The sequence below is a fragment of the Nannospalax galili genome, unplaced genomic scaffold (genome assembly GCF_000622305.1).
Source record: "Nannospalax galili isolate Female #2095 unplaced genomic scaffold, S.galili_v1.0 scaffold1402, whole genome shotgun sequence".
NCBI classification, from domain to species: domain Eukaryota; kingdom Metazoa; phylum Chordata; class Mammalia; order Rodentia; family Spalacidae; genus Nannospalax; species Nannospalax galili.
Genome location: NW_008348453.1, coordinates 776,403 through 803,184, shown reverse-complemented (window position 1 = coordinate 803,184; position 26,782 = coordinate 776,403). Strand labels below are relative to the sequence as shown.

The following is a 26,782-nucleotide window of genomic DNA, read 5'->3' as shown; positions in this document are numbered from 1 at the left end:
TTGGTCTTTTTGAGACAGGGTCTCCCTGTAGCCCCAGCTGTCCTGGAACTCACTATGTAGACCAGGTTGGCCTTGAACTCACAGAGATCTGCCTGCCTCTGCCTCCCAAGTGCTGGGATTAAAGGCGTGTACCACCATGCCCAGCTGTGTCTGAGATATTTTATGTATAGAAAGAAATCTTCCAAAATAAAAGGTGCTACATTTTTTTTGACTTTTTGTTTTGTTTTTGATGTGTGCTGGGGATTGAACACAGGGCCTTGCACATACTAGGTAAGCACTCTACCACTAAGGTACATCTCAACACCTCATGTAATTTTTAAGAGGGAGTAGAGGCAATGTCAGGTATAGGAAGAGGTCAGGTTGAGGTCTGGAAAGTATTCTTTAGATTTCACAGAGGCACTGAGCAGTTGCCCTGGAGTGTGGGCAGTGGGACATTGTTCAGAACTGCAAGTGAAAAGGGAGAGGGCAGGAGACCAGGCACGGTCAGGTCAGTCCCTCCAGAGTAAGAACAGGCTGAGGAACAAACCTTAAATGATGTTCTATGCTAAGATTCTCCAGGGGAATGTGAGGGCTCTTTAGGGGAGCCCTCACATTCCCTTCCTTCCTCACCTCCAATTTTACCTCTAAGGAAGAGCTTAGTGCTACTGACTGGTCAAGGATAAGGACATGGATAGGGCTTTGTTGTCTAGGAAGGGACCTGCTCTCTTCTTGCTGGCTGGGGACTCTATTGGGCCTTCACTGGTCTTTGTAACTATATAGTCTTGAGTGAGAATTTAGGAGAAAAGAGTAGTCTACTTGGCCACATGAACTAAGAAAGGAGTTCTTCATATGGATTAAACCAAACCACTGGATGTGCCCTTGGAGGCTTATGGTCAAGGCCTCAGCTCAATAGCATTGGTGCTGGCTGTGGTCTTCGCTCCAGGGAGGGGGAGGGCTACCAGAGTAGAAGGTTTGGGTAGTCCCAAGTTTCCTGGCCAAATGTTATCATCCCTTTAACAGCTCTTTTCTTAAATCTGACCATAATCTTATACAATAGTACCGTTTCTCTATTTAGTTGACAAAGAAACTAAAGCACAAACAAGTTAAGTAACCTGTGCAAGATCACAGGTAGTAAGAAGGTAAGTATGGGGTCTGAGACCCTATCTGACCCTAATGCCCCAGCTCTTCTCCACCAGGCTATGGAATAGCTCAGAAACTTGACATAGAAGCAGACCTATGTGGAAGAAGTCCCTAAGGTAAAGGAAGGGGGAAATTGGACATAGGGAGAAAGGTTATCTTGAACAGAAAAAGAACAATTAGAGAGGAGGCTAAGTTACGATGAAAGACATGGGGAATTACAAGAGCCATCCTGGGGGGTGGTTCTGTTGTTTCTAGGAGCTTTCCCACCAGACCTAGTAGTGCTCTATGATAATAATCTCTCTAATATCTGCAGTGCATCTCTTCTGTAATCTCATGGCACCACAGTTGGTCCTGCTCTGAGTGCCCATTCCTTCAGTAGAGCTCCCTCCATCTTAAGATTTATTTACTTTTATTTTATGTGTATGTGTGAGCACCTGCATGTATGTATGTACACTCATGCATGCCTAGGGCCCACAGAAGCCAGAAGAGAGCATCAGATCCCCTGGAGCTGGATGCTTATAAGAGCAGCAAGTGCTCTTATCTGCTGCACCACCTTTCCAGCCCCTAGACTAGAGCTTTTTGAGGAGAGGAACCATCCTGTATGTCACTGCTGCAGGCCCAGCCCCATCAAGCAGCAGGTTCTGAATCAATATTTCCTTTCAAAAGTGGGAGACAAGGAAAGGCGGGAGAGGGAGAAATGATGGAGTGGGTGGGAGAATCCCCAACATAGAACTTCTTTTTTAAAGTGTTTATTTATTTGTGTGTACATGCGTGTGCACACTCATGTGCCATGGAGGTCAGAGGCCAAGTTGTGGTAGTTGGTTCTGTCCTTCCACCATGGGCTCTAGGGATCAAATTCAGGTTGTCAGACTTGGGAGCAAGCACTTTTACTTGCTAAGTCATCTTATCAGCACCCCCTGTGCCCCAGTATGGAACGTCTAAGGATTCAGTCTTATCTTGAAGTATAGGGAGACAACTTGGAAGAATGACGTGTTTAATGTAGGTCAGGGTTCCCAACATACCTTGACCTTTGATCCCAAAAGGTGGCACAAACTCCCGGATCCTAGCCCACTTGCGAAAGGAGTCATCCAGGAACATGGGTGCTGGCTTGGAGAACCTGGAATACAGCAACAATGCAATAGGCTGCAGTACCCGCTGGCTCTTCTGTACATGGCCTTGGCAATGGGTCTGTGGAAGTCACCCTCCACATTCCAGATCACCCTCCCTATCCCAGCTTGCTAAGTGGGTAGCTGCTGGTGTTGCTGAGTGGAACTTGAGTCTGAGGGAGCAGGCTTGGTCAGTCTTTATTTGGCCAGTTGTAGGAGTGGAGGGACAAGATATGCCCAGCAAGGATTAATGTCTGAGAGAGAGAGAGAGAGATGGAAGTTCTCTGGAAGGTTATCCATGCATCTATCTCCAGTCACACAGCCCACTGTGTTCCTGCAGTCTGGGAACACAGGCATAAGACGCTGTCTAGTGGAGCACAAAAGTATCCAAAAATACAGCCACTGTAAGGAGACAGAATTTTGGAGAAGATTCTTGGAGGCAGACCACCCAGGGTGGGAAAGACGGCAAATTTATGATGAGAGGGCAAAGTGGGGTAAAAGTACTAGAGGCAGAAGTTTGATAGAGAAGAAAATGGAAAAGCAGAATCCTATTATTAGGATGCAGGGCTGAGAGGAGATCAGACCAGCAGGAACTGGAGTATACTTGTTGGTGGAGAGATTGGAAGAGGGAACCTAAGTTCTTGTGGAGATAGGGAAGGGACTCAGGGTTTAAAGAGAGATTCATTCAGGCCCGTAGGGAAGATGGGAAGGAAAGGAGAGAGAAGGGGTGAAGGGATGCTGAGTTGGGGTTAGGAAAAGGCAAAATGTCCCTGCTCTTGGCAGGGCAGGCTGCAGCTTGGGGATGGCAGCACAGCTCAGGAGGAATGAGGGGAAGTGAGGGACAGTGGGCAATGACACAGGATGAGTCAAGCTCTTTGGAGATCCCAGGAGAACATTTCACATGGAAGCATCCTGGATTGAGACCGTTTTCAGGCTGGCAGTATGCTGGAGGTGGCCAGCATACTGACTGTGCTGAGAATCTTGCTGTGGGTCCTCCTGATCAAGAATGACCATGTATAGGCCTAGGCCTCACAGGCTATGTGTCTTTGATTTGACTGAACCCCATTCAGTTTACTGAGTAGCAAGCACCCTGCCTCCCCTGTTCAGAAGCTAGAACTGACCCTCCCAGCATACAGTAACCTTAAACACTCACTTCTCATCTCTATCATCACTAACATACTAATCATCCCAGGAGGAAAAGCTCAGTAATCGCTCAGAGGTCTAATATTATTAGTGACTTTGACATGAACTTGAAAGAGGTGAAAACCCTTTAGTCCCACTCCCTTCTCCATCACTTGTTAGGATGATGTCCACCCTTAAAACAACAAAGCTAAAGTATTAGCTTCTGCTAATGCTCTCCTTCCCAGAAGTGGAGTCAGCATGCTTGTCTCTGAGCAAGTTTAATGCCTAACATATAGGATGCAAGTATATTGCTATCATATTTGAGGCTGAACCATAAGCACTAAGAATTGTGGCCAAGTCAGGATGGAGCTCACAGGGTTTTTGTAACATTTCAGAGTCAAGCTTGGACAGGATTTTATCTGCTTCCCAGCATATCTAGATGCCATATGCTAATAAAATCTCCTCGGCTTTGGCCAAGTGACCCTGGCAGGCTTTTCCCTTTGCTTCCCCCTTCTCCTTCCACATTATTAGAAAGTTTATTATATTAATTTATACTTTTAAGAACATCTTTTTTTTTTTTTTTTTTGGAAACAGGGTCTCCCTGCCCCCCGGCTGTCCGGAAACTCACTATGTAGCCTAGGCTGGCCTTGAACTCACAGAGACCCGCCTGCCTCTACTTCCCGAGTGCTGGGATTAAAGGCGTGTGCCACCACGCCTGGCAGAGCATCTGATTTTTAATATTTAATTTTTATTTAACTATATATATATATATATATTAATTATATGTCTGCGGGTCCGTACGTATGAGTGCAATGTTGAAGTTACAGGCTGCTGTGAGCTACCCAAGGTAGTTTCTGGGACTCGAATGTGGGTCCTCTGGAAGAGTAGTACAGGCTCTTAACCACTGAGCCATCTCTCTAGCCCAAAAACATATTATTATTTTTTTTAAAAAAACAAAAAACATTTTTTTTCCTATGTGATCTATTTTTTTCTTTTGTTTTGTCTGTGAGTGCTGAAAGTTTAATAATGGAAGAAAAGCTCTGTGTGTAGTGTGTGTGCACACGTGTGCATGTGTGGAGGCGAGATGTTGACACTGGGTGTCTTCCTCCATCACTCTATATTTTTTACACAGGGTCTCTCACCCAACCTGAAGCTCACTGATTCAGATAGACTGGCTAGCCAGTGAGCTGCAGAGATCTGCCTGTCTCCACCTCCCCAGCACTGGGATGACAGGCACGGTGGGATGACAGGTATGCTGTGCCAGTGTTCTGGGAATACAAAGTCAGGTCCTCATGCTTGCACAACACTTTGCCAACTGACCCATTCTCTTTAGCCCATAGAATACCTTGCATTTTGATGTCCTTTTGTGTATATCCTGTAATATGTGTTAATTCTGGACAACATTTAAGTAAGTATACATAATCCTGCAACTCAAATACAATTATCCTTTCAGCATACATCAAAACTGATGCTCTTGGGGCTGGAGAGATGGCTCAGTGGTTAAGAGCATTGGCTGCTCTTGCAGAGACCCTATGTTCAATTCCCAGCACCCACGTGGCAGCTAATAACCATTCATAACTCCAGTCCCAGGGTACCCGACACTCTCTTCTGACCTGAGGGCATTGCATAACACATGTACACTTACATACATGCAGGCAAAACACTCATACACATAAAACAAAAATAAATATAATAAAAACTGATGTTCCCTTTCCCATATTATTTTGTAGACTGCATTACAGACTGGCTTAATATACAGAGACTGGGTCCAACCACAAAACCCAGAAGTTGCTGCTAATGTGACATCGTATCAGCCCTCAAAATTCAGTGTAGAAAGATGGACAAACGAAAATGTGGTCAAGAAAAGTGGGAGTTGCCAAATTAGTAAGGGTCAAAAAAAGTTCATACAACAGATCATGGAAAAATGCATTAAATGGGCCTGATAAGGTCTCATAAAACCCGTGTGTCTAGCGTGTAACCTAGTCCTTCTTACTTTTATGATGTTTTCAAACACTTGCCACTTCGCCCCATTCTTTATTGGGCCTTCATGTTTTAGATGCTCACTCTGCAGCTTCTTTTTATATCCCTTCAAAACCTGAGCTGGCCTCCTCTGCTGTTTCTTGCTGCTGGGTGGGTACACCTCTTTACAAACAGTTCTCTTTCTTTTCTCCTGTGTATATACTTTTAAAACTTAAAGAAAAATTTTTTGCATGCAGTGCTGTGAAATGAAACCAGGTCTTAATGCTTGCTGGACACTAGCTCTATCAACACCCGCAGTCTTCTTTTCTTTTTTACTTTTTTTTCACATTATTTTGCGTGTGTGTGTGTGTGTGTGTGTGTGTGTGTGTGTGTGTGCCTGCCTGCGTGTTACAATGTGCATGTGGAGGTCAGAGGACAACCTGTAGGAATCAACTCTTTCCTTTCACCATTTGGGTCTACAGGGCTTGAACTCAGGTTGTCAGGCTTGGTGGCAAGTGCCTCTATACACTGAGTCACCTTACTGACCCATCTTTTTTCTTTTTGAGTCAGGGGATCATGTACTTGGCAATAGCCTTGAACTCTGGGACCTACTGCCACCCCTTCCTGAGTGCTGAAAATTATAGGCAGAAGCCACCACACCCAGCTCCCAGTGCTATTTTTAAATTGTTTCATTGAGGAAAATGTCACATATATAAAAGTGGGAGGGGCTGGAGAGATGGCTCAGCGGTTAAGAACACTGGTTGTTCTTGCAGAAGCCCCAGGTACAAATCTCAGCACCTACAGAGCAGCTAACAACTGTCTGTAACTCCAGCCTCAGGGGATCTGACAGCCTCTTCTTACCTCCATGGGCATTGCACGACACAGGTGCACTTACCTACACGCAGGCAATACATGCATACACATAAAAATAATAAATAAATTTTTTTTTTAAAAAGTGGGAAAACCCAAAACGATGACAGCTGTCAGTGCAGTGAATTTCCCAGGGGCCCATCACCTCAACTTGACACTGATCAATCATGCTTCATTTTTTTCTTTTGTATCCCATCTATTTTCTTTCTGAATTATTATGAAAGCTCCCAGAAATGATGTCATTTCATTCATAAAACACCCTAGCATTAATTTCTTTCTGAGGTGGTAGTCTGAAACAGTGCCTCATATAGCTGTCCTTGAATTTCTAATCCTGCCTCTACCTTCCAAATTCTAGAATTACAGGTGTGGATTACCTCACCCGACGTTCCAGCACTAATTTCTAAAAGATGAAGGCGTCTTACACAAATAGTACCTCCCCAAAACATTAAATCTGAAAAGTTAGTGTGTGTGTGTGTGTGTGTGTGTGTGTGTGTGTTGCTGGGAATTTAATTCAGGACCTTGTAAATGCTAGGCAGGTGTCCTACCATTGAGACATATCCCTAGCCCTTTTTAATTTTATTTTGAGATGGAATCTTGTTAAGTTGTTCAGGCTGGCTTCAAACTTGTGATCCTCCTCCTCCTCCTCCCCATCCTGAGTAGCTGGGATTAAAGGTATATATCACCATACCAGACTAAAAATTATAATTTTTTTTTGTTTGGTCTTTTTGAGACAAGGTCTCCCTATGGCTCCAGCTGTCCTGGAATTCACTATGTAGACCAGGCTGGCCTTGAACTCACAGAGATCCACCTACCTCTGCCTCCCAAGTGCTGGGATTAAAGGCATGCACCACCACGCCCGGCAAAATTATAATTTTTAAAGATATCAACAAATAGCTAATCATTTCAGATTTCTCCTACTATCTCATTGTTTGTTAATGGTATCATTTATTTCAATAGTTTCTTGATGTTATTGGCATTGCTGTTTGTAAGTTTTAGAATTTTGTTTTGGTTTTGAGACACTGGCCCTGACTGGCCTGAAACTCTCTATGTAGACCAGTTGCCTCAAACGTTCTGTGATTCTCCTGCTTCTCCCTCCTGAGTGCTGGGATTACAGGTATGCACTGATATGCTCAGTTGGCATTATTTCAATATAGGTTTGTTTAGGTTAAAATGGAAGCATGGTCCACATGCTGTACTTGGCATCTCTTTATCTCTTAAACCCACAGATTCCCTCCTTTCCCGTTTTCTCCCTTCCAATTTGTGGCTTGTTTTTCTGTCATCTGTGCTCAGTAAACTGGTAGCTAGAACTGGAGGCTGGATCTGACTTATGTTCAGTCTTCTGGCAAGAAGATTTCTCTGACAGGCAGAGTCTTCCCTGTTAAGATGAATCACGGGGTTCAAGCCATCTAGGCTTTGTACACAATGCCTTTAGCAGTCACTGGGGTCAGTGCCTAGACCAGACCTGCTCTTTCTTTAGCTGCAAGAATACTTGTTTAAGCTTTCATAAACTTCTATCAACTTTCATCAACTCTTTGATTATCCTAAAGAAAGGAAGAATTTTCAAGGTAACGAGATGATTCCTAAGTACCTTTCAGATACAGTAAATGAGATTATTTCCCTCTATAAATCATTAAGGATTTATTCATTTCACTATATTTAACATATGCCAACCCATTGTCATCATTACATCCTGTCTTTAGCCAGTACAGCCTTTTCAACTTGGCTCCTGAATCTTTTGGGCACACCCAAGTAATCTCTGATAAAGACCTGGATATCTCTTACAAAGAGACAAAGAGATGTTCCAAGTTTATCTGGCTTTTTTTTTTTTTTTTTTTTTTTTGGTCTATAGGTAGCCCCACCTGGCCTGGAGCTCTTAGAGAGGCTGACCTTGAACTCAGAGATCTGCCTGCCTCTGCTTCATTGCTGGGATTAAAGGTGTACGCCATCACTGCTGGCTCTGGTTCTTTTCTTGACTCCACCTGCAGTCAGTTTTCCTATGGAGCTGGAAATGGTTCTGAGACAGTGCTATCACAGAGGCCAGGATGCTCAGATGGATATAGGCCAGACGTTGTTTCCAGGCCTTTTCAGGTGGACCAAACTAGGATATTTCTTTTGGAAGAAAAAAAACACACTTGTACCGATACTCTCAATTCAAAATTTAGGCTTCCAAGATATGCACTTGTCTTCTTTTTATTAGTTTTACTGAGTGATAATTCATATAGCATAAAATCCATGCTTACTGACCTTTGATTTTATACCTGTGCCCCTTGTCTCTTTGCTTTTAAATATTTTTAATTATGTTTATGCGCATGTACATGTGAGTGCAAGAGCCTGTGGAGGCCAGAGGTGTTAGATCGCTTGGAGCTGGAGTTCCAAGCTGCTTAGTGGCCTGATATGGGTGCGGAGAACCGAACCTCAGTCCTCTGCAAAGGCAATATATGCTCTTAACCACTGAGCCGTCTCTGCGGCCCATGTCTCTTTTCTATTAAAATAACTTCTTTGTTTCTAATAACATTAACATACTTAGTTGCTTTATCCTAACATATACATAGAAAAAAAATACAATGTTTTCAGAATAATACCAGCATCATTACTCATGATCTTTAAACTTTTAAAAAATATTTTATTATTTTATATGTATGAGTGTATTGCCTGCATGTATGTTAAGTGCACCCATGTTACACAAGGTCAGAAGAAGGTGTCAAATCCCCTGGAATTAGAATTATGGATGGTTGTTAGCTGCAATGTGGGTGCTAGGATTTGAACCCAGGTCCTCTGAAAGAAGACATCTCTCCAGGCCCCCAATTTTTAAAAATTACACTGACTGATTGATTGATGTGTATATATGCATGCATGCCATGGTGTGCATGTGGAGGTCGAAGGACAACTTGTGGGGGTCAGTTCTTGCCTTCTACCATGTAGGTCTTGGGGATAGAACAGGTGCTCATCAGGCTTGGCAGTAAGCACCTTCAACTCATTGAGCTGTTTGACCAGCCCTACATACACTATCTTTCCTAAAAGTAATTTAAGCTTCCTTTGGAGTTCTTTTTGCCTTAGGTCCTTCATATCCCACTAGCAGCAGAGAAAAATTGCTTTGCTTTGGTCACCTGAAATAATTCTTATGGGTTGAATTAATCAGTAACACACACAGCTAGGTTTACTTGTTTCGTTTTGCTTTAGAGGGACTGCTTTCCTCTTGTTTTAGTTTAATTTTGCTTTATGATGCCATAAAGCTTTGCAGAGTTCTCAAATTAAATTCACAAAATAATATATTCAGAGAAGCTTAGCTTTCACCTGTGCCCATCTCTTATTACGTCTATTCCCATATGGTGTATAATATGTATTTTTATTTCTTTTCCATGGTGGTTTTGTACTCTATGTAATTCAGTCAGTCCCTTGGGTTGTTTCTGGTGTTTATAAAATACATCCCAACAGCCAGGTGTAGTGGCGCATGCCTTTAGTCCCAGCACTCAGGAGGCAGAAGCAGGTGAATCTCTGGGAGTTCAAGGCCAGCCTGGTCTACATAGCGAGTTCCAGGCCACCCGGGGCTAAAGGGAGAGCCTCTTTCAAAAACAAAAACAAAAACTAGGGGCTGGAGAGATGGCTCGTGGCTCAGCAGTTAAGAACACTGGTTGTTTTTGCAGAAGACCCGGGTTTGAATCCCAGCACCCACATGGTAGCTAACAACTGTCCATAACTCCAGTTCCAGGGGATCCGACAGCCTTTTCTGTCCTCCGCAGGCACTGCACAACCCAGGTGCACTTACCTACAATGCAGGCAATACACACATACATATAAAAATAATAAATACAAATATTTACACAAAAACAAGAACAAAAACCAGAAAAACAGATCCCAACAGAAGTGGGTATAGTGTATGTGCTTGTTCTTGGAAGCCAGAAGAGAAGGGCATTGGATCCCCTGAGGTTGGAGTTATAGGTGGCTATGAGCCACCTGATGTGAACTGAACTCAGGTCTTCTGGCCGAGCAGCAAGTGCTCTTAACTACTGAGTCATTTCAGGAGCCCCTTTCTTTTCTTTTTGAGAGAACACTTCTCTATTTTGCCTCCTGACCTGGAACTGTGATCCTCCTACTTTGAACTCCTAAGTGCTTAGATTACAGCACACTTGACCCTTGTATCTTTTCTATTTGTCAATAAAGAGATTCCCAGAAATATGTTTGCTGAAACCAAAAGAAAATGAATCTATGCAGTTTTGCTTCATATCACCAAGTTGTCCCATAAGAGACTGTGCCATTTTGTGACACCCCCCCCCCAATATATAGAGTTTCATTCCCCTAACAACCTCACTGGAGAGGACACTGTTAAACACTTCAGTTTTCCAGTTTGACAGGAAAGAAATCTCACTGTTGTTTTATTTATTTATGGTGTTTTAAGACCAGGTCTTGCTAGGCAGTTCCAGGGACTCACTATGTAGCTGAGGCTGGCCTTATACTCACAGCAATCTTCCTGCCTCAGCCTCATGAGTGCTGGGATTATAGACACAAACCACCGTGCCTGGTCCCTTGCTGTCAGCTTAATCTTCCTCCATCCCTTTCAATTTTGGTGTGTGTGTGTGTGTGTGTGTGTGTGTGTGTGTGTGTGCTGCACATGTCATAGCACTTGTGTATAAGTCAGGGGACTTATTTCAACTTTTTGGAATGGGTTCCCTCCTTCCACTTTTTTTTTTTTTTTTTGGTCTTTATGAGACAAGATCTCCCTGTAGCTCCAGCTGTCCTGGAACCCACTATGTAGACCAGGCTAGCCTTGAACTCACAGAAATCTGCCTGCCTCTGCCTCCCGAGTGCTGGGACAAAAGGCATGTGCCACCATGTGTGGCCCTTCCTTCCACTTTTAAAAAATATTTTATTTACTGATTTTGTTTTCTGTGTGTGTGTGTACTGCCTACAAGTGTGTAAGTACACCTGTGACATGCAATGCCCTTGGAGGTCAGAAGACGGCATCAGATTCCCTGGAACTGAACTTACAGGCAGTTGTTAGCTGCCATGTGGGTGCTGGGAATCAAACCCAGGTCCTCTGCAAAAGCAGCCAGTGCTCCCAACTGCTGAGCTATCTCTCCAGTCCTCTTTCCACTTTTTGTTTGTTTGTTTGCTTTGAGACAGGGTCTCCCTGTAGCCCCAGCTGTTCTGGAACTCACTATGTAGACCAGGCTGGCCTTGATGGAGGCTACTCTAGTCTACATAGTGAGTTCCAGAACAGCTGGGTCTACAGGGAGACCCTGTCTCCAAAAAAAAAAAAAAAAAAAAAGATTTTATTTGTATTTTATGTGTGTGTTTTGCCTGCATGTATGTAAGTGTACTACATGTGTGTCTACGATGCCGGCAGAGGCCAGAAGAGGGTGTGAGACACTTCCTCCCCTGAACTGGAGTTAAGGATGGGTCTTAGCCACTATGTGGGTACTGGGAACCGAACCAGCGTCCTCTTAACCACTGAGCCATCTCTCTAGGCCCCCTCCTTTCATCTTTATAAAGATCCTGGGGAATCAAACTTAGGTTGCCTGACTTGTACAGCAAGTAGCTTTCTTTACCCACTGAACCATCTCAATGCCCCCCTTTCCAGTTTTGAGGCAGGTCTTGACATGTTGCTCAGGTTAGGCTGTAACTCAGCCTCTAGATTGTTGGGATTATAGGTCTACCCCATCACAACTGGCTGCATTTTATTATGAATGAAGTTGATAATCATTTCATATATAAAGGGATCATTTGCAGTTTTCTGTGAACTTTATGTAAATCTCTCGGTGATTTTTTTTCCTTCAGGTTATTGGTCTTTTCCTTTTTTTGAAGATTTTTACTTATTAAATATTTAAATCCTTTAAGTTATACATGTTTCCTCCAGTTTGTTTTCTTGCCTTGTGGTGTTTTTCTTCCTCCTCTTCCTCCTCCTCTTCTGATAGTTTTTTTTTTTTTTTTTTTAAGTGTAGTCAAAATTTGTCAGTCCCTTTGATTGCTTCTGAATTTGGGGTCTTAGGAAACTCTCCCTCATCCTGAGGTTATCCAGAAATTCATCCGTACTTTTTTCTGTACTTTATTCATATTATTTGTTTTTTACATTAAAATTGATCCATCTGGGTTGGTATGAAGATGGGATTCGAGTTTATCTACTTCCACACATCTGTTTAAGGACTCTGTCTCCTGCAGGACCATTTTATGGCTCTTCAGTGTGTCTTAAGTGAGTGTGTGTACGTTTCCTAGTTTCCTCTTTTTTTGTACCATAGATTTAGCTACATGGATCCAAGATTTCCCTACTCTCCCCTCATTTCAACTTGTGCTGAGCTGTCTCTATCCTCCTGCTTAGCCACACACAAGTTTTCTTGGTTATGGGGATAGAGTTTCAGGATGGAACCAGGGCATGATATACTCTAGTTTTTGTTACCTTAGAACTCTCAGAAGAGACAGTGGCCTCTTCTTGATCCTGGAAGTTATAACAATCACAACTAGCACCATCAGCATCATCATCATCACCACCATCATTTATATCACCACCATCACCTTTTAAATCTTTTACCAGGTTTTTAATAAATCATTTACATCTTTGCCACATGCATTGAAAATTTAGCACCTGTGTCATCTTCCATCAAACTCATCAGTTTTAGAAACTTCAAAGTCCTAAAAGCCTGGCTTCCGGAGACACTGAGCAGATGCCATCACCAATTCATAGGTTTGAACCTTAGCTGGGCCTTCATCTTTGTTCAGCAGCTGTTCCAAACATTCTCTACTCTCCACAATTTCTCTCTCCTTCCCAACTCTCCTTAAATAAGACTTCTTGTACATCACAGAGAAAACCAAGGCCATCAAATGAGAACTTACTAGCTTCTTGCTTTCCCAAACCTATCTGGAAATTTGGCTTCCTTATCCAACTACTAAAGCTACTACATCAGGCTGTGGGTCCCATTCCTGCTCATGTCCTGCTAAGCACACAATCACACTCAGGTGTCTCCCATTTGAGCAAACTCAAACTTGTTTTCTTTTTTTTTAAATTTTTTTTTTTGGTCTTTTTGAGACAGGGTCTCCCTGTAGCCCCATCTGTCCTGGAATTCGCTATGTAGACCAGGCTGACCTTGAACTCACAGAGATCTGCCTGCCTCTGCCTCCCAAGTGCTGGGATTAAAGGCGTGCGCCACCATGCCGGGCTTCTTGTGTATGTGTAGGGTGCAGGCATACCATGTTGTACGTGTGGAGGTCAGAGGACAACTTGTAGGAATTCGTTCTCTTTTTCCACTGTGTGGGCCCTGGGGATCAAACCTGGGTCAGCAGGCTTGGCAGCGAGTACTTTTACCTATTGAATCAGCTTGCTGGTAACCTGAACAAACTTTCCTGACCATGTTAGTTACTCCCTTTAGCTACCAACTTCTATCCTTTCATGGCGAAACTTTTAGAAAGAGCAGAGGATAGTCTGTCTCCCCTATTCAGCTCTCAATCTTATGTAATCTGGATTTGATTTCCTCAAGATCACTGTTCTCCCAGCCGTGTGCAACGTGCCCTTCCTCTAGTCCCCAACCCCTTGGATCTCTATTTGCCTGGTAAATTTTGTTTCTATTCTTTTTAAACTTGAATGCTATTTCCTTTAGAAAGTCCCTCCCTGGGCTTCCCCAAGTAGACCTATCCTCTTCCCCCAGGGTTTCCCCTGGACTAGAAGCCCCTCCCTGGGCTTCCCCAAATAGACCTATCCTCTTCCCCTAGTGTTTCCTGGACTTTGTACAGCACCTGTGAGGTGGCTCAGAGCCTGCAGAGGCCTTGGAAGCTGAGCCAGGGGCCATAAACAACAGGAGACGTGGGGGCAGGTAATGGTGAAGGTGGTGTGTATGTGTGCTTTGTTAATTCTATAGGTGGTCTAGGCAGAGTCTAATAGTACATCTCAAACAGTACTCAGGGGCTTCTCTCCAGTGTGCCAGCAGGGGGTCTGGCCAATATGGTGGTGACCTTTCAGGTGTTGATGACTGGTCAGACTAGCAGGAGTGTGGGATGCCTGACCTGTTTGCCCTGGCCTAGTAGGTAGCAGGGCAGGGTGGGGCATGCTCCAGCAGACAGGCCCCAGCCTGCCAGCCTTGCCAGAGCCCAGCACGCGAGGCAGCCTCAGGATCAGGTTTCAGTAGGGTGTGTGTGAGTGCGTGAGAAGGCACAGGAGGAGAAGGCGGAAGCTGCACTGAGACCTGTCTATCTTTTTTTCTTAGATCCTAGAGCCTAATAGTTTGAGGGCTTGGAGCTCTAGAAGGGCACTAGCTGAAGATGGGTCTGACTCAGATTCCTCTTAGAGCAAGGCAGGAGCTAGGACACTGTCCTTTTCCCAGTTTCATATACTGAGATAGGACCATACCTAGGCATTGAGGTCAATGTATGGAAAGGCCAGGAAAAGCAACCTGGTACCCTCGTAAAGAATCCTCCAGCTCATTTAATGTTCAATAATGTGCCTGAGATTCAGTGAAGAAAGGTGAACCCTGGATCATCAAAAAGTACTTTAAAAAAACTCATTTATTCCTTTTGTGTGTGTACATGTGGAGGTCAGAGAATAACTCACAGGAGTCAGTTCTCTTCTTCTACCATGTGGGTTCCAAGGATTAGAACTCAAGTCCTTAGACTTGGCAGCAAGTGCCTTTACCTGCTGAGCCATCTTGCCTAAAGCACTATCTTTATTTTACTTTATTATTTTTATTTCATGTGTATTTGTGTATTGCCTGCATGTAGGTAAGTGCACCCTTGTCGTGCAATGCCTGCGGAGGACAGAAGAGGCCATCAGGTCCCCTGGAACTGGAGTTATGGACAGTTGTTAGTTGCCATGTTGGTGCTGGGATTTGAACCTGGGTCTTCTACAAGAACAACCAGTGTTCTTAACCACTGAGCCATCTCTCTAGCCCTACCAAAAGAACTTTCTAAGGCTCAGAATATCAAGCCTGTGCCCAGAGACCAGCAGGAAAGTTGACTGGGTCTTACTATCATGATGAGTTATGTGTGGACAACAGCAAATCTAGGGTAGATCTTCCTTCCAGCCACTGCCCCTCAACCCCAGTCCACCTGGAAAAGTTGCCTCAGCATGTGGGTTTGCTGGTACAGACAGCTTCAGCTCTGTGTCTGTCTTCTGGGTGGCCAGCCTTCTAGCCATTTCATCCATAAATGAGGAACAAAGCAACCCAGAAGGCAAAAAGTGGCAAAATTGGCAGCGAGGGCATAGAACAGTGACTATAACATACTTGTCTGTTAGATTTAGCCATAGGCCTTGTCTCCCAGGCCACAAATGAGACTCATCCAGTCGGGGGAAGCCAAACCCAACAGAGCAACCTTTCCAGAACCTACACTGAGAAGTGGTAGGGTATACAAAACAGAGGGAGTCAGGTTTTCTAAAAATCTCCCTGGTCTTGCTTGGGATCTCTAACTTCTACAACTCCACCAAAAAGGGCCTTGCAAAGTAAGATCTTGGTGTATGTCCAGGGAAGAAACACTTTCTAAATGCCTTGTCAGGCTTATGTCTTGCTGTCATCTCCTATGAAAAGTGAGAATCTAAGGAGAAGGGATGCTAAATCTCTAGGGTGGTGGGCACCCACCCTTAGAAGGGAAGCTGAGAGGGAAGGAGACAGACAGCTGGTCAACTCCCAAGTACTACGCCACCTCAGTGCAGGAAGCTCCTGTCTCAACGGCTAGGCAGACTAGCTGGACCTGGAAATTTATCTCTGCCCAACAACTGCTTGCCCACTCAGTCCTAGGTCTTGGGTCAACTGCTAGCTGGGAACCTGAAGGTAAATTAGCCCTGGTCCTTCCTTCTAGGAGCTAATGGTAAAGACAGGGAAATAACACCAAATACTTATATGTGAGTATGTTTCCAGATATAATTGTAGGAACCAGGATAAAGAAAAGGAACCAGGGAGGTAAAGGGAAAGAACCTGAGAGAGAACAGCAGGAGGCAGGTGTTACTAAGGGAGAAATGGATAAAACTTGGGGTATTTAAGTGGGAGGGGGAGGAAAGGTTATACGAAGAACCTTGGGGATAAAGGGAAAGAAGGAGCTCAAGAGACATAGGACCATAGGAGACTGGTATTATCAAGGGAGAAATGGGGAAAGTGGGGACACTTTAAATGGGGAAGCCATGGTGGAAAGGTTAGACAGGGAGACAGAGGAGAGATAAATAATGCCTAGCCAGTTTTAAAATACCAGAGAGAATCATATTAGTTCAACAACCTAAGGACAAATTACACATGTATATAGCTAAAGGCTACAAGAAACACTGCCAGACAGGAGAAACTTTTCTTTGAGTTGTTGGCTAGGATGGTCTAAGAGACCCCCAAGATTGAACAGGCTATTGCCACAGCCCTTGAGTGCTTCACAGAACTTGAAGGTAAGGCCCTACCGCTGAAGACAGAACATACTTTGGATATAGGATTTGAAGCAATGGAGCTGGAACTGACCTGGAAACCATTCTCCCTGAAGGCTGCTATCATAGCTTTGGAGAGCATTATGAAGGTGCCAAGGGAAAATATCAATCAATGGTTCAACACCAGCTTCAAGACCAAATAACCACATCAATGGCCGGCACAGCATACACAGCATATTGGTGCAGTAGTAGTACTTTTATCTTGGGGGCAATCAACAAGCTACCTATTTGGAATAAAAGCCCACTCAATGGGAGGAATTCAAGGGTAGTGCTGTAAACATAACCAAATACACATGGCTGGAGAGGTCATAGGTGTTAGAGAAAACCCTAAGACTGTCACATCCCTAGACTAATGTAATTTCTTACTATGTGCAAAATATGTATCCTTATATTTACAGACAAATATCCTTGTCACCACTCATCAAAGAAGCTTCTTTTGCACCAGATGAAGACTATTACCAAGTACCATAACTGGTCACACACAGACATGGTCTATGAATTGCCTGGGCCTAAGTGACACATCTACAATGCAACCTCTACACCTAAGGCTCATGGAACATAGAATGGGTAAAGAGGACACTAATGAATCTCTCAATTCTCGAGAACTTAATGAAGTTCCCTCATGCAACACAGGGCGAGGAACACAATAGGTCACAAATGGCCAAAGCATAGAGATTAAGAGTCTTCAGAATGCTGGTTCTTGGACAGGACTCCTATGCTAAACTTCACCCACCCAGGGCTCAGGGACCATCACAGAAGAGGAGTTGGAAAGATTGTAAGAGCCAGGGAGGAGGTGCACAACCATATAGGAATAAGAGTCCTATAAGTTCCTGGGACCCTGCTCATATGAATCTATACCAATGGTGTCAGGAGACATAAATTCCATGGAAACCCAGGCAGACAAAAACCCAGCATAGAACTGGGGAAATGGACAGCAGACCCCAATCTTAGCTGAAGAAATATTGGCAACTGATTACTGTTGGTGAGGAAGAGCTGATCTTCCTAAAGTGAGGGACTCTAGATAAGCTGACTAGACCTCAGTAGATGAAGTTGCACTGAGGAACTTCTGGGGACACTAACCTGACACAATAGGCCTTAACACAAATGACTGAATGTACAAATTCCAGTGTGGGGCCAGGGGAGGGTGCCAGTGGGGAAGGGGGTGTAAAGATGATTAAGATTGATTGAGATGTTCTGTATGAAACACACAAAAATTCAATAAAAGCAAACTAAAAAAAAATAAGCCATTACATGTTAAAAAATATATGAAATCATAAAAAAAAAGACAGGGAAATAATCAAAAGGAAACAGGTCTTCACAGCCTGTATTTTGGACACAAAGGTCATACATCAAATTGGGCATTTGGGAAAGATCTCTTGAGAGGAGATGATCAAAACTGGGCTGGGCTTGGAATGACAAGTAACTGTGAGACTGGCACAAAATCCTGGGGAGGGCGCATGAGCAGAAGGGGTGGTATAGACAAAGGACAGAGGGAAAGGTGAAGAGAGACTGCTGAGGCTGGCTGAGGGAAAGCACTGTCTACCCAGGGTGGAGTATCTGCAGCCTAAGCCCTGCTTCCAGGGACTCTGCCCTCTTGTCCCACCCAGGCATGTGGAGCACTGTGCAGGGAAGGAATGAGTGAGCAAGTGCGTTCTGACTGGCTGTAATATAGCAGTGGAGGGGAGAATACTGGGGCAAGGCCAGACACGGCGCTCTTCAGCACTGTAGGGCTGGCCTGGTGCCCCAAGGTTGCGTCAGGACCAGTTTCAAGCTAGATAGTCACTGGAAACCTCAGGCACTCAGTTCATGCTCTCTCTTGCTGGTATCTATGGTAGATATCTACATTTCTGTCCCTTTTTGCTGTAGTGACATCCTACTTTTCATCCAAGATGGTCCTAGATGTACAACACACACACACACACACACACACACCTCTTGGGATGGGCACATGTCTCAGGTAGACTCCTTAGAAAGTGGCTCAAGGGTTGGAGAGATGGCTCAGTGGTTAAGAGCACTGGCTGCTCTTGCAGAGGACCTGGGTTTGGTTCCCAGAACCCACATGGTAGCTAATAACCATCAGTAACTCCAGTTCCAGGAGATCTGATGTCCTCTTCTGACCTCCAGGGGCATTGCAAAACACAGGTGTACTTACATGCACGCAGGCAATATACTCATAGACATAGAAACAAACAATATTTTAATAAAGAAAGTGGTTCAAGAATGGGCACTAGGAGGTCAGTGAGAGGGCTCAGAAGGTAAAGGCACTTGTCATCAAGCCTGAGTTCAATCCCTGGAACCCACATGATGGAACGAAAGAACCAACTTCTGCAACAAGTTGTCCTCTGACTTCCACATGTGCATGCATGCACACAATAAATAATAAATAAATGTAATAATTTTTTTAAAGAATAGGTACCAGACCTAAATGGGATGTAGCAAGGGTTTCTACGAGATTTCATATTGGACACTGGGGGATGAGAGTTTACTTTTCTCTCCAAAGATCACAACAGCCTAGAACAGGGGTTAGACAAAAAGGGGTAGGCCAGCACCTTGTTCCCATAAATAAAGTTTTATTGGAACATGGCCACACCCATTCATTTCTACTAATAGTCTGTGACTGCTTTCACACTACAACAGTGGAGCTGAACAGTCGTGGCAGAGATTATATGACCCAAACATAGCTTAAATTTACCCAAACCAAAAATAGTCACTGTCTGGCCCTTTTGGAGCAAAGCTGGCCAAACCAGGCTTGGAAGTGCTAGAGCCATCTTTTGCAGCTACACAGCCAGAGCTGTCTGTAGGACACCCAGCGGGAAACAGAGACCAGCTACTGGGAGAAAGATTGGGTAGTCCTAGATTCAGGTAGGTGGGAAATCCAGCTCCTGAGCTTATTTCTATAAATAGACACATTGGGGCTGGAGAGATGGCTCAGTGGTTAAGAGCACTGACTACTCTTCCAGAGCACCTGGGTTCAATTCCCAGCACCCACATCATGGCTATAAACCATCCTTAACTCCAGTTCCAGGGGAATCTGAAGTCCTCTTCTGACTTCTGTGGCATTGCACGACATTGGTGTGCTCACATACATGCAGGCAATACACTCATACACAAAATTTAAAAAAATAATAAATAAAATATTAAAAAAATAAATAAATAGACACATTTCCTTTCTGCTTGAGTTAGTTTGATGTGGGTTTCCACCAACTGCAGTTGCTCCCTAGATGATGAAATTTCAGCTCTTCAGTCTGGTGAACAAGCTTCTGAACTGGCTCCTTTCGACCTCTCCAGTCCCCAGATACCCTGTCTTCCCTTCCTTTCCCTTGGCTCTGGTTTATACAATTAGAATTTCTAGAATTTTCCAGACTTTTAATATCTCATGTCTTCTCACCATCATTCCCCCTGCCTGAAGTCTGCCCCTTCATTCATATGCTGAACTTCTGTTCACTCTAAAAGGCCTGCCTGCAGCATCTCTACCTCTCTGACCCCTTGAGCCACACAGGGCTGATTAAACCCTCCTGGGGACTCACTGCCCTTTGTGCACACTATGATCTCAGTATTTACCACATAGGAATGTCACCGCTTGGTTCCCTTCCAGACAGTGTGGTACCCCTAACAGCCAAGCACACAGGTGCTAGGTGAATGCCTGTGGAGTGACAGCCACCCCCAGTGTATATTTTTCAGGGCCAATCCCAGCTGAATCTTGCTCACTTGTGGAAGTCTGGAGGCTGCCTCTGCACAGCTCCTTGTAGACACTATGTGTATGTGTATACATGTACGTGTGTGTATATGCATGTTGAGACCAAAGGTCAACCTCCAGTGTCATTCTTGGGGTGTAGTTCACCTCGTTTTTCTTCAAAGATTTATTTTTATTTTTAAAATTAATTAATTTAGTTTTATTTTATGTGTATGATTGTTATGCCTGCTTGTGTGTAAGTACACCCGTGTCATGCAGTGCCCGCGGAGGACAGAAGAGGGCATCGGATTCCCTAGAACTGGAATTATGGATGGTTGTTAGCTGCCACATGGGTACTGGGATTCGAACTCAGGTCTTCTGCAAGAACAACCAGTGTGCTCTTAACCCCTGAGCCATCTCTCCAGCCCCTTATTTTTACTTTTTATGTGTATGAGTGATTTGCTTGCATGCATGAGTACCACATGCATGCAATGCCTGCAGAGGCCAGAAGAGGGAATCAGATCCCTTGGAACTGGAGTTAACAGATGGTTGTAAACTGCTAAGTAGGTGCTGGGATCTGAAGCTGAGTCCTTTGAAAGAACAGCAAGTGCTCTTAACCACTGACCCATTTCTCCAGGCCCTACCTTGTTTTTTAAGACAGGATCTCTTATTGGCCTGATGCCTTAGCTTGCTAAGTAGGCTAGATTGGCTGGCCAGTGAACCTCCAGGAGCTTCCTGTCTTTGCCTTCTCCAGTGCTGGAATTATAAGCATGCACCACCTCTCTGTAGCCCCAGTTAGCCTGAAAGTCACTATGTAGATGAAGCTGGCCTTGAACTCACATATATTTGCCTGCCTCTGCCTCCTGAGTGCTGCGACTAAAAGCAAAATTATGCACCACTATGCCAGGTCACACTTGGCTTTTTAATGTGGGTTCTAGAGACTAAACTCAAGCCCTCATGTTTGCAAGGCAAGCCCTTTACTGAGCTATCTCCCTAGCTCTTCATGGATTCCCCTGTTCCAAAGGGCTGGGTTTCAGTGATATCTCCACTGTTCAGGGCTACCACCCACTCCCAGGTCTGAAATGCTGCCAGCAACTGCCTCTGTACTTGCTTAGGGACTGTGGCCACATCTGTATCCAGACAGGCTGGAGCCACAGCCTGACATGTATGACAGGCAGGGAGGCCAGTGCTGAAGGAGAAGAGACTGTGCTAGAGGCACTCAAGGGGCAGTGCCTGGGCTTCTGCTGACAGGCTCCTAGTAACTCTGCTGACAGCCTGTACTTAGTGTGGAGGAGGAGAGAGAGTTGTAGGGAGGTGCAGGACAGAACAGTGATCAGGCAGTTCCTCCTACCCAGAGATAACCCAAACGAAGGCCAGACTGTCCAGAGGTCACATAACCCACAGCCCAAGGCACAGTCCCATTGGTTTTCAGAGTCCACTACCTGCCTCTCCAATACATACTAAGCCTCATCCTACCCCAGGCACTGTGCTAGTCACTGGGAATATGACAGTAAAGGATTTGGTCCTTGCCTTGTGGGTCATGGGTGAAGCAGCCAAGCAGAGAGGCAGTTGTGAAACATACAATATACACACAGCAACACAATAACATCAAACAGTTCCTAAGCTCTTCCTGCATTCCCGGCCCTGTGCTGAGTGCTCCGTGTGCATCATCTTATTTAATCCTCGTAGTGACTTCATGGGTCAGCTCTATTTATAGCTACAGTCTTAGTATGTTGCTTTTGGGGATGCACGAAAGTCACTGGACCCCTAGGGAAACATACTGTTGGGGATGGTGAGAGGACAGAACCAGAACTGCAGGAGCTGAGGAGAGAGAGGAGACACACAGTGATCAAGAGAGATATGGGACTGTTTTTAAAGAGACCTGGTAGAGGAGGAGAGAACAGAAGATGTCGACACTGGAGAGTAAGGTCAGATAGGGAGAACACCACATTTATTTTCAAATAGGAAGGAGACAAGCAGGAATGTAGGGGACAAAGGTATGTAGGGGACAGAAGGTGACAGTAGAATGAAGCCCCCACGAGGGGTACAGGAACAGATAGATGTAAAGCACAAGGGAGGCACAGAGATGGCACACAAACAGGACATGTTTTCCTTGGGAAAAGTTGGAATGAATGATGTGAAGATAGCTACTCTGACAGGCGAGCTCCATAGATAGATTCATCTCTGGAATATCTCTGGGTTGAGGAATGTGGGCGTGTGGACCTGTGAATGGTAAAGATCTAGAAGAATCCCATGGCAAGCTAACCAGGAGCAAGGGTTGCTGAGTGGTGCTGAGCAGTCCCAAGAAACGGGGACCATGAGGCCACAGTGGCCTCATCAAGGTGGGCAGGCACTTGTGTGTCCCACAGGCAGGAAAAGTGGTTGGATGGGCTCAGCTCAGGTTTGGATGCTGCTGTGGCAGGCGAGGTGGAAAGACAGAGAGTGATAACCTTTAGCAAATGGCTGGACACCAAGCACCATAAAGCATTGACAGTCAGGGTGGGGAAGGAGAGGGCCAGGCTAATGTCACAGATCATGCCCCAAGCTGAGAGTCATTCTTTTTCATTTTGCAATCCCACTTGCCCGATCCTCACATTCTACAATGAGGAACACCTATTTTATAAACAAACATTTCTCTTGACAGTTGGGTAGCATCCCTTGGAGTCACTCTTGACTCATCTCTTTTTCTTGGCTGCTGCTCATCCAATTCACCAGCAAGTCCTGTTAATACTATCTCTAAACATATTCTGAATTTGCCCACTATCACTCAGGTCCACAGTGTCATTTGACTACTGTAATGGCGGGTGACCAACTTGCACTCTTGCCCTGCTCTCAGAGGCTTGAGTGGTCCTCCTACAGCACCCACGTGCCATGCATCCCATGGAATCATCTCATTGCCTCATAGGCCACAAGGTTGAAGCCTCACCTGCATGCATCTTAGGTCCTCCTTCCTTCCTCCTTGCTCCGAGGTGCTGACTGGCCTTTGGCTACCCTCAGATAGCCCATGCTTCTCCTGTGTCTGGACCTTTTCAGACTTCCCTCTCAGTGGACTTCTTCCCACCTCTCTCAGTCACTCTGTTACATCGTCTCATAAGCACGGATTACTATGTAAAGTTGTCTTGTTCAATGCTTCTCTCCTATGGGTCCTTGTTTATTATTATATGGAGAACCTGAGCTCGATTTGAATAGAGTGGCCTGTTTTGTTCACTGCCATGTTCCCCGGCACTAAGAACTGTGCCCAGCATAGCAGGTGATTTTTGCTGTGTGAGGTCTGAGATCTGCCTTCTCCCAAATGTAAAAACTACCTGCAGCATGTGTATGTGATGCATACCCTCCTCTATTCCTCCTGGCAAAGCTGATTGAGTCTTTCCCTCAATGATCAACCTGACCATATGCACGATGACTTCATGTCCCATCCAGAGACCTTGCAGTGGCCACAGGCCTCAGCCTCTTCTCTGACCTTGTCTCCCACTGTTCTCCCTCTGCTCCTAGTACCACAGCCACACTCCTTGCTGTCTTACGATCCTATCTTGAACTCTTTCCTCGGCCTAGAATAATCTTCCTCCAGATATACATTGAGCTCACCTCCTCCTGCCTTTCAATCTTTATTCGGATCTCACCCTTGTTGAGATCCCACAAGGCCAACCCTGGACAGCCTGCTCACCACTGAAGCTGTCCTGTCACCTGCCTATGCTCCTTTTTTTTCTCTCTCTATACTATTTACCTTGTTTGTGAAGTAATTTGCTCATTTGCTGCTTACTGCCTGTGTTTTTCTGGTAGAGCACCTCATGAAGCAGGACTGATATGGGGAGGGTACCTGACTCAGCTGGGTGGGTCCCTGCTGCACTCACAAGTGGCTTAAATCAGACTGGCCAGAGGGGTGCATGGAAAGAAAGATAACATGACTACAGTAGTCAAGTGGAGTGACCATAAGGCAAGGAATGCGACTCTCTAAGGACTGAGGAGGTGAATGGCAGTTAATCCCCTAATGCATGGGGGTGGGGCATGGCCACACTGACACTGATTTCAGCCTAGGGGTTCTGGCCTCCAGAGTCATGAGAGAGGAACCTGCTACTTCAGCCTCAGGAAGCCAACACAGGTGCCTTGCTGTCTGAGCCCTACAGACTGGATTCCAGAGAAAGGGGGTCTCAGTTGTTTTTGTTTTCTTCTGCTGGGAAATGACACAAATGACAGTGAGTGAGTGGATGCTGTCCTGTGAGATGAGACATTTTACCTTCAGGAGAGGGTCAGGGATGGGGGTCTAGGGAGGGCATAAGGGCAGACCTTGCCAATTACCATCTACTCTACAACCCCTCATTGCCTATGGTCCCAGGAAGGATGTGGAAAAAGGCTGGAGAGAGTGTTCAAATAAACTCCCGACATCCAGCCCCCTGTGCTGAGCTGAGGGCTGCTAAATCAGCATCTTAAACACAGACTCACAGAGCTTAGGACTCGCTTATCTAGCTGCACCTGGAGCATCTAGCCCTCAGGCAGCTGGGCTTATCAGAAAAGAAATGAGCCTGTCCCTTACTCTACACCCAGCCCTCTTCTTTTTCAGTGACAAGCATCCAAGTCACAGAGTATGGACAAGCTAGGCAGTGTCCACTGCCAGGAGGGCCTTGAAGATGGCCTCATGGTATCTCTCTGCAAGAAGAAGGAAAGGTGGATCACCTGTGCTGACCAGGAAAGGTGGGAACTCCTGCACCCAGGAGACTAGATTACATCACAATTTGTATCCACGATGCTGGGTTACATCACACTCTGTTTTACTGCCCCAGGTGGTAATGCATGAATGCAGGTTGCTCTTGGGATTTCTCCACGTAGAATCCCCTTAGGATTCTGTTTCCTATGAAAAGTGCTCTAGCTGCCTTCATAGGTCCAGGGGCTCCAGCATGGTGGCTAACTTTGGGTGAGGCTACAGGGACAGAATTATTTCCCTCACAACACCAGATCAGTCACCAAATGGCATAGAGGTCAAGCCTCTGATAGCTGGAAGCCTCACCTGTCATGATGCATAGGGAGAACTGTCCTACAGTGAGAACTTAAGCCATTGTGTGAATACGGGTGTGGCTCTCCTGCTACCTCAGCCACTCCTCACCTCTACCTACAATCAGCTCTGCAAACCCACGAGGGTCTATCTAGTTTTGAATTCTTGAGAGACTGGATGACTGTTTCCCTCTCTCCTTCTCCTCCTCCTTCCCTCTCCCCACCACCTCAGGCTAGGACCCAGGACCTTGCATAAGCTGGCAACATGGTCTACCACTGAACTACATCCCCTTATCTATCGCACTCAGTACCACATGTCTAGTACTTACAACAGCATCTAGGACATTGGAAAGAATGAACAGCTATGTTCTTACAGAAGACCCAGGTTCAAAGCCCAACACCCACAGGGCGGCTAACAACCAATATCTCCAGTTCTAAGGGATCTGATGCCCTCTTCTGTCCTTCTCAGGCACTGCAGGACACAGGTGCACTTACATACATGCAGGTGTAACACTCATACACAAAATAAAGTTTTTTTTTAAAGAACCATCTCACTAAGCTCTTCTAATGCCTTATGATTAAATAAATAAATAAATAAATAAATAAATAAATAAATAAATAAATAAGAACAGCTATAACGAGCCCTGCACACGGGACAGGGGCCTGTCATAGCCATAAACTATGGGGCTACAGCATTTGATTTCCTCCTTCATAGTTACTCTCCTGAACTCTCCCATTCCCTGCTGCAATCTGGACCCCATGGTTGTTCATCTGGGACTAGTGACTTGTTCCAGGTTGTTCTAGGCACATAATGACTCCCCAAGACATGGCACTGCTAATCCTGGTAGGGGCAAGTGTCCTGAGATAAACAAGCCCCAGTCCATCTTATCTCCTCCGTGATGCCCAGAGTGCCTTATAATGCCATGCGAGACTCAACATCTCCCCACATTACAGCTGGACCCCTAATTCTGATACTTGCACTCCCCCCACTCCCTCCCCTCTCTCCTTTCTGTTTTGCTCTTAGGTCTGAACTTCCTCCCAGCCAGCCTTGACTTTCTGTAACCACAAACCAATTAACGGCTCCTGTGTTTGGCCAACTCTATTACCCAGTTTCTTACCAGGTGTGTCTCCTCTGGGCCATAAGCTCAGTCAGTATGGGGGGAGGAGGGAGAAACTCTAAAAGCAACTGTCATCAGTTTCAGTACCTTCAGTGTCCTCCTTCTTCAAAAAGTCAGAACCAGGAGAAAGACATTTCCTTCTGGACCTGGAAACTGAGAAACATCAAGGCAGAGGAGCCCTCTCCTCTGCTCCTGGGATCTCCTCTCTGCCCTATTTCAGTTGCTGATTATATGCTGGAGCAGGTCACTACAGACAACCAAAGCTCTCTCCAGTCTCATCTAAACTCTCCCTCTGCTGCCACCTCTCCCTGTCTATGGTATAAACTCAGAGGAGCTAGATCCTTCTGTCCTCAACACTTGGGGCTCATCTCTATCTTTTCTTTTTTAAAACTAAAAAAAATATATTTTATTTATTATTTTTATTTTATGTGTATGAGTGTATTGCCTGTAC

General features: G+C 45.1%; 1 protein-coding gene across 5 annotated transcripts in view; it reads right to left on the bottom strand.

Moving 5' to 3' along the window:
* St3gal3 (ST3 beta-galactoside alpha-2,3-sialyltransferase 3) overlaps positions 1-26,782 on the bottom strand; it is a 220,428-nt gene that overhangs the window by 28,343 nt on the left and 165,303 nt on the right. For all 5 annotated transcript variants that reach the window (XM_008845386.2, XM_008845387.2, XM_008845388.3 and 2 more), the window contains one exon: positions 2,142-2,236. In XM_008845386.2, coding sequence (XP_008843608.1) covers positions 2,142-2,236 — 95 coding nt within the window. The remainder of the gene's footprint in view (positions 1-2,141; positions 2,237-26,782) is intronic.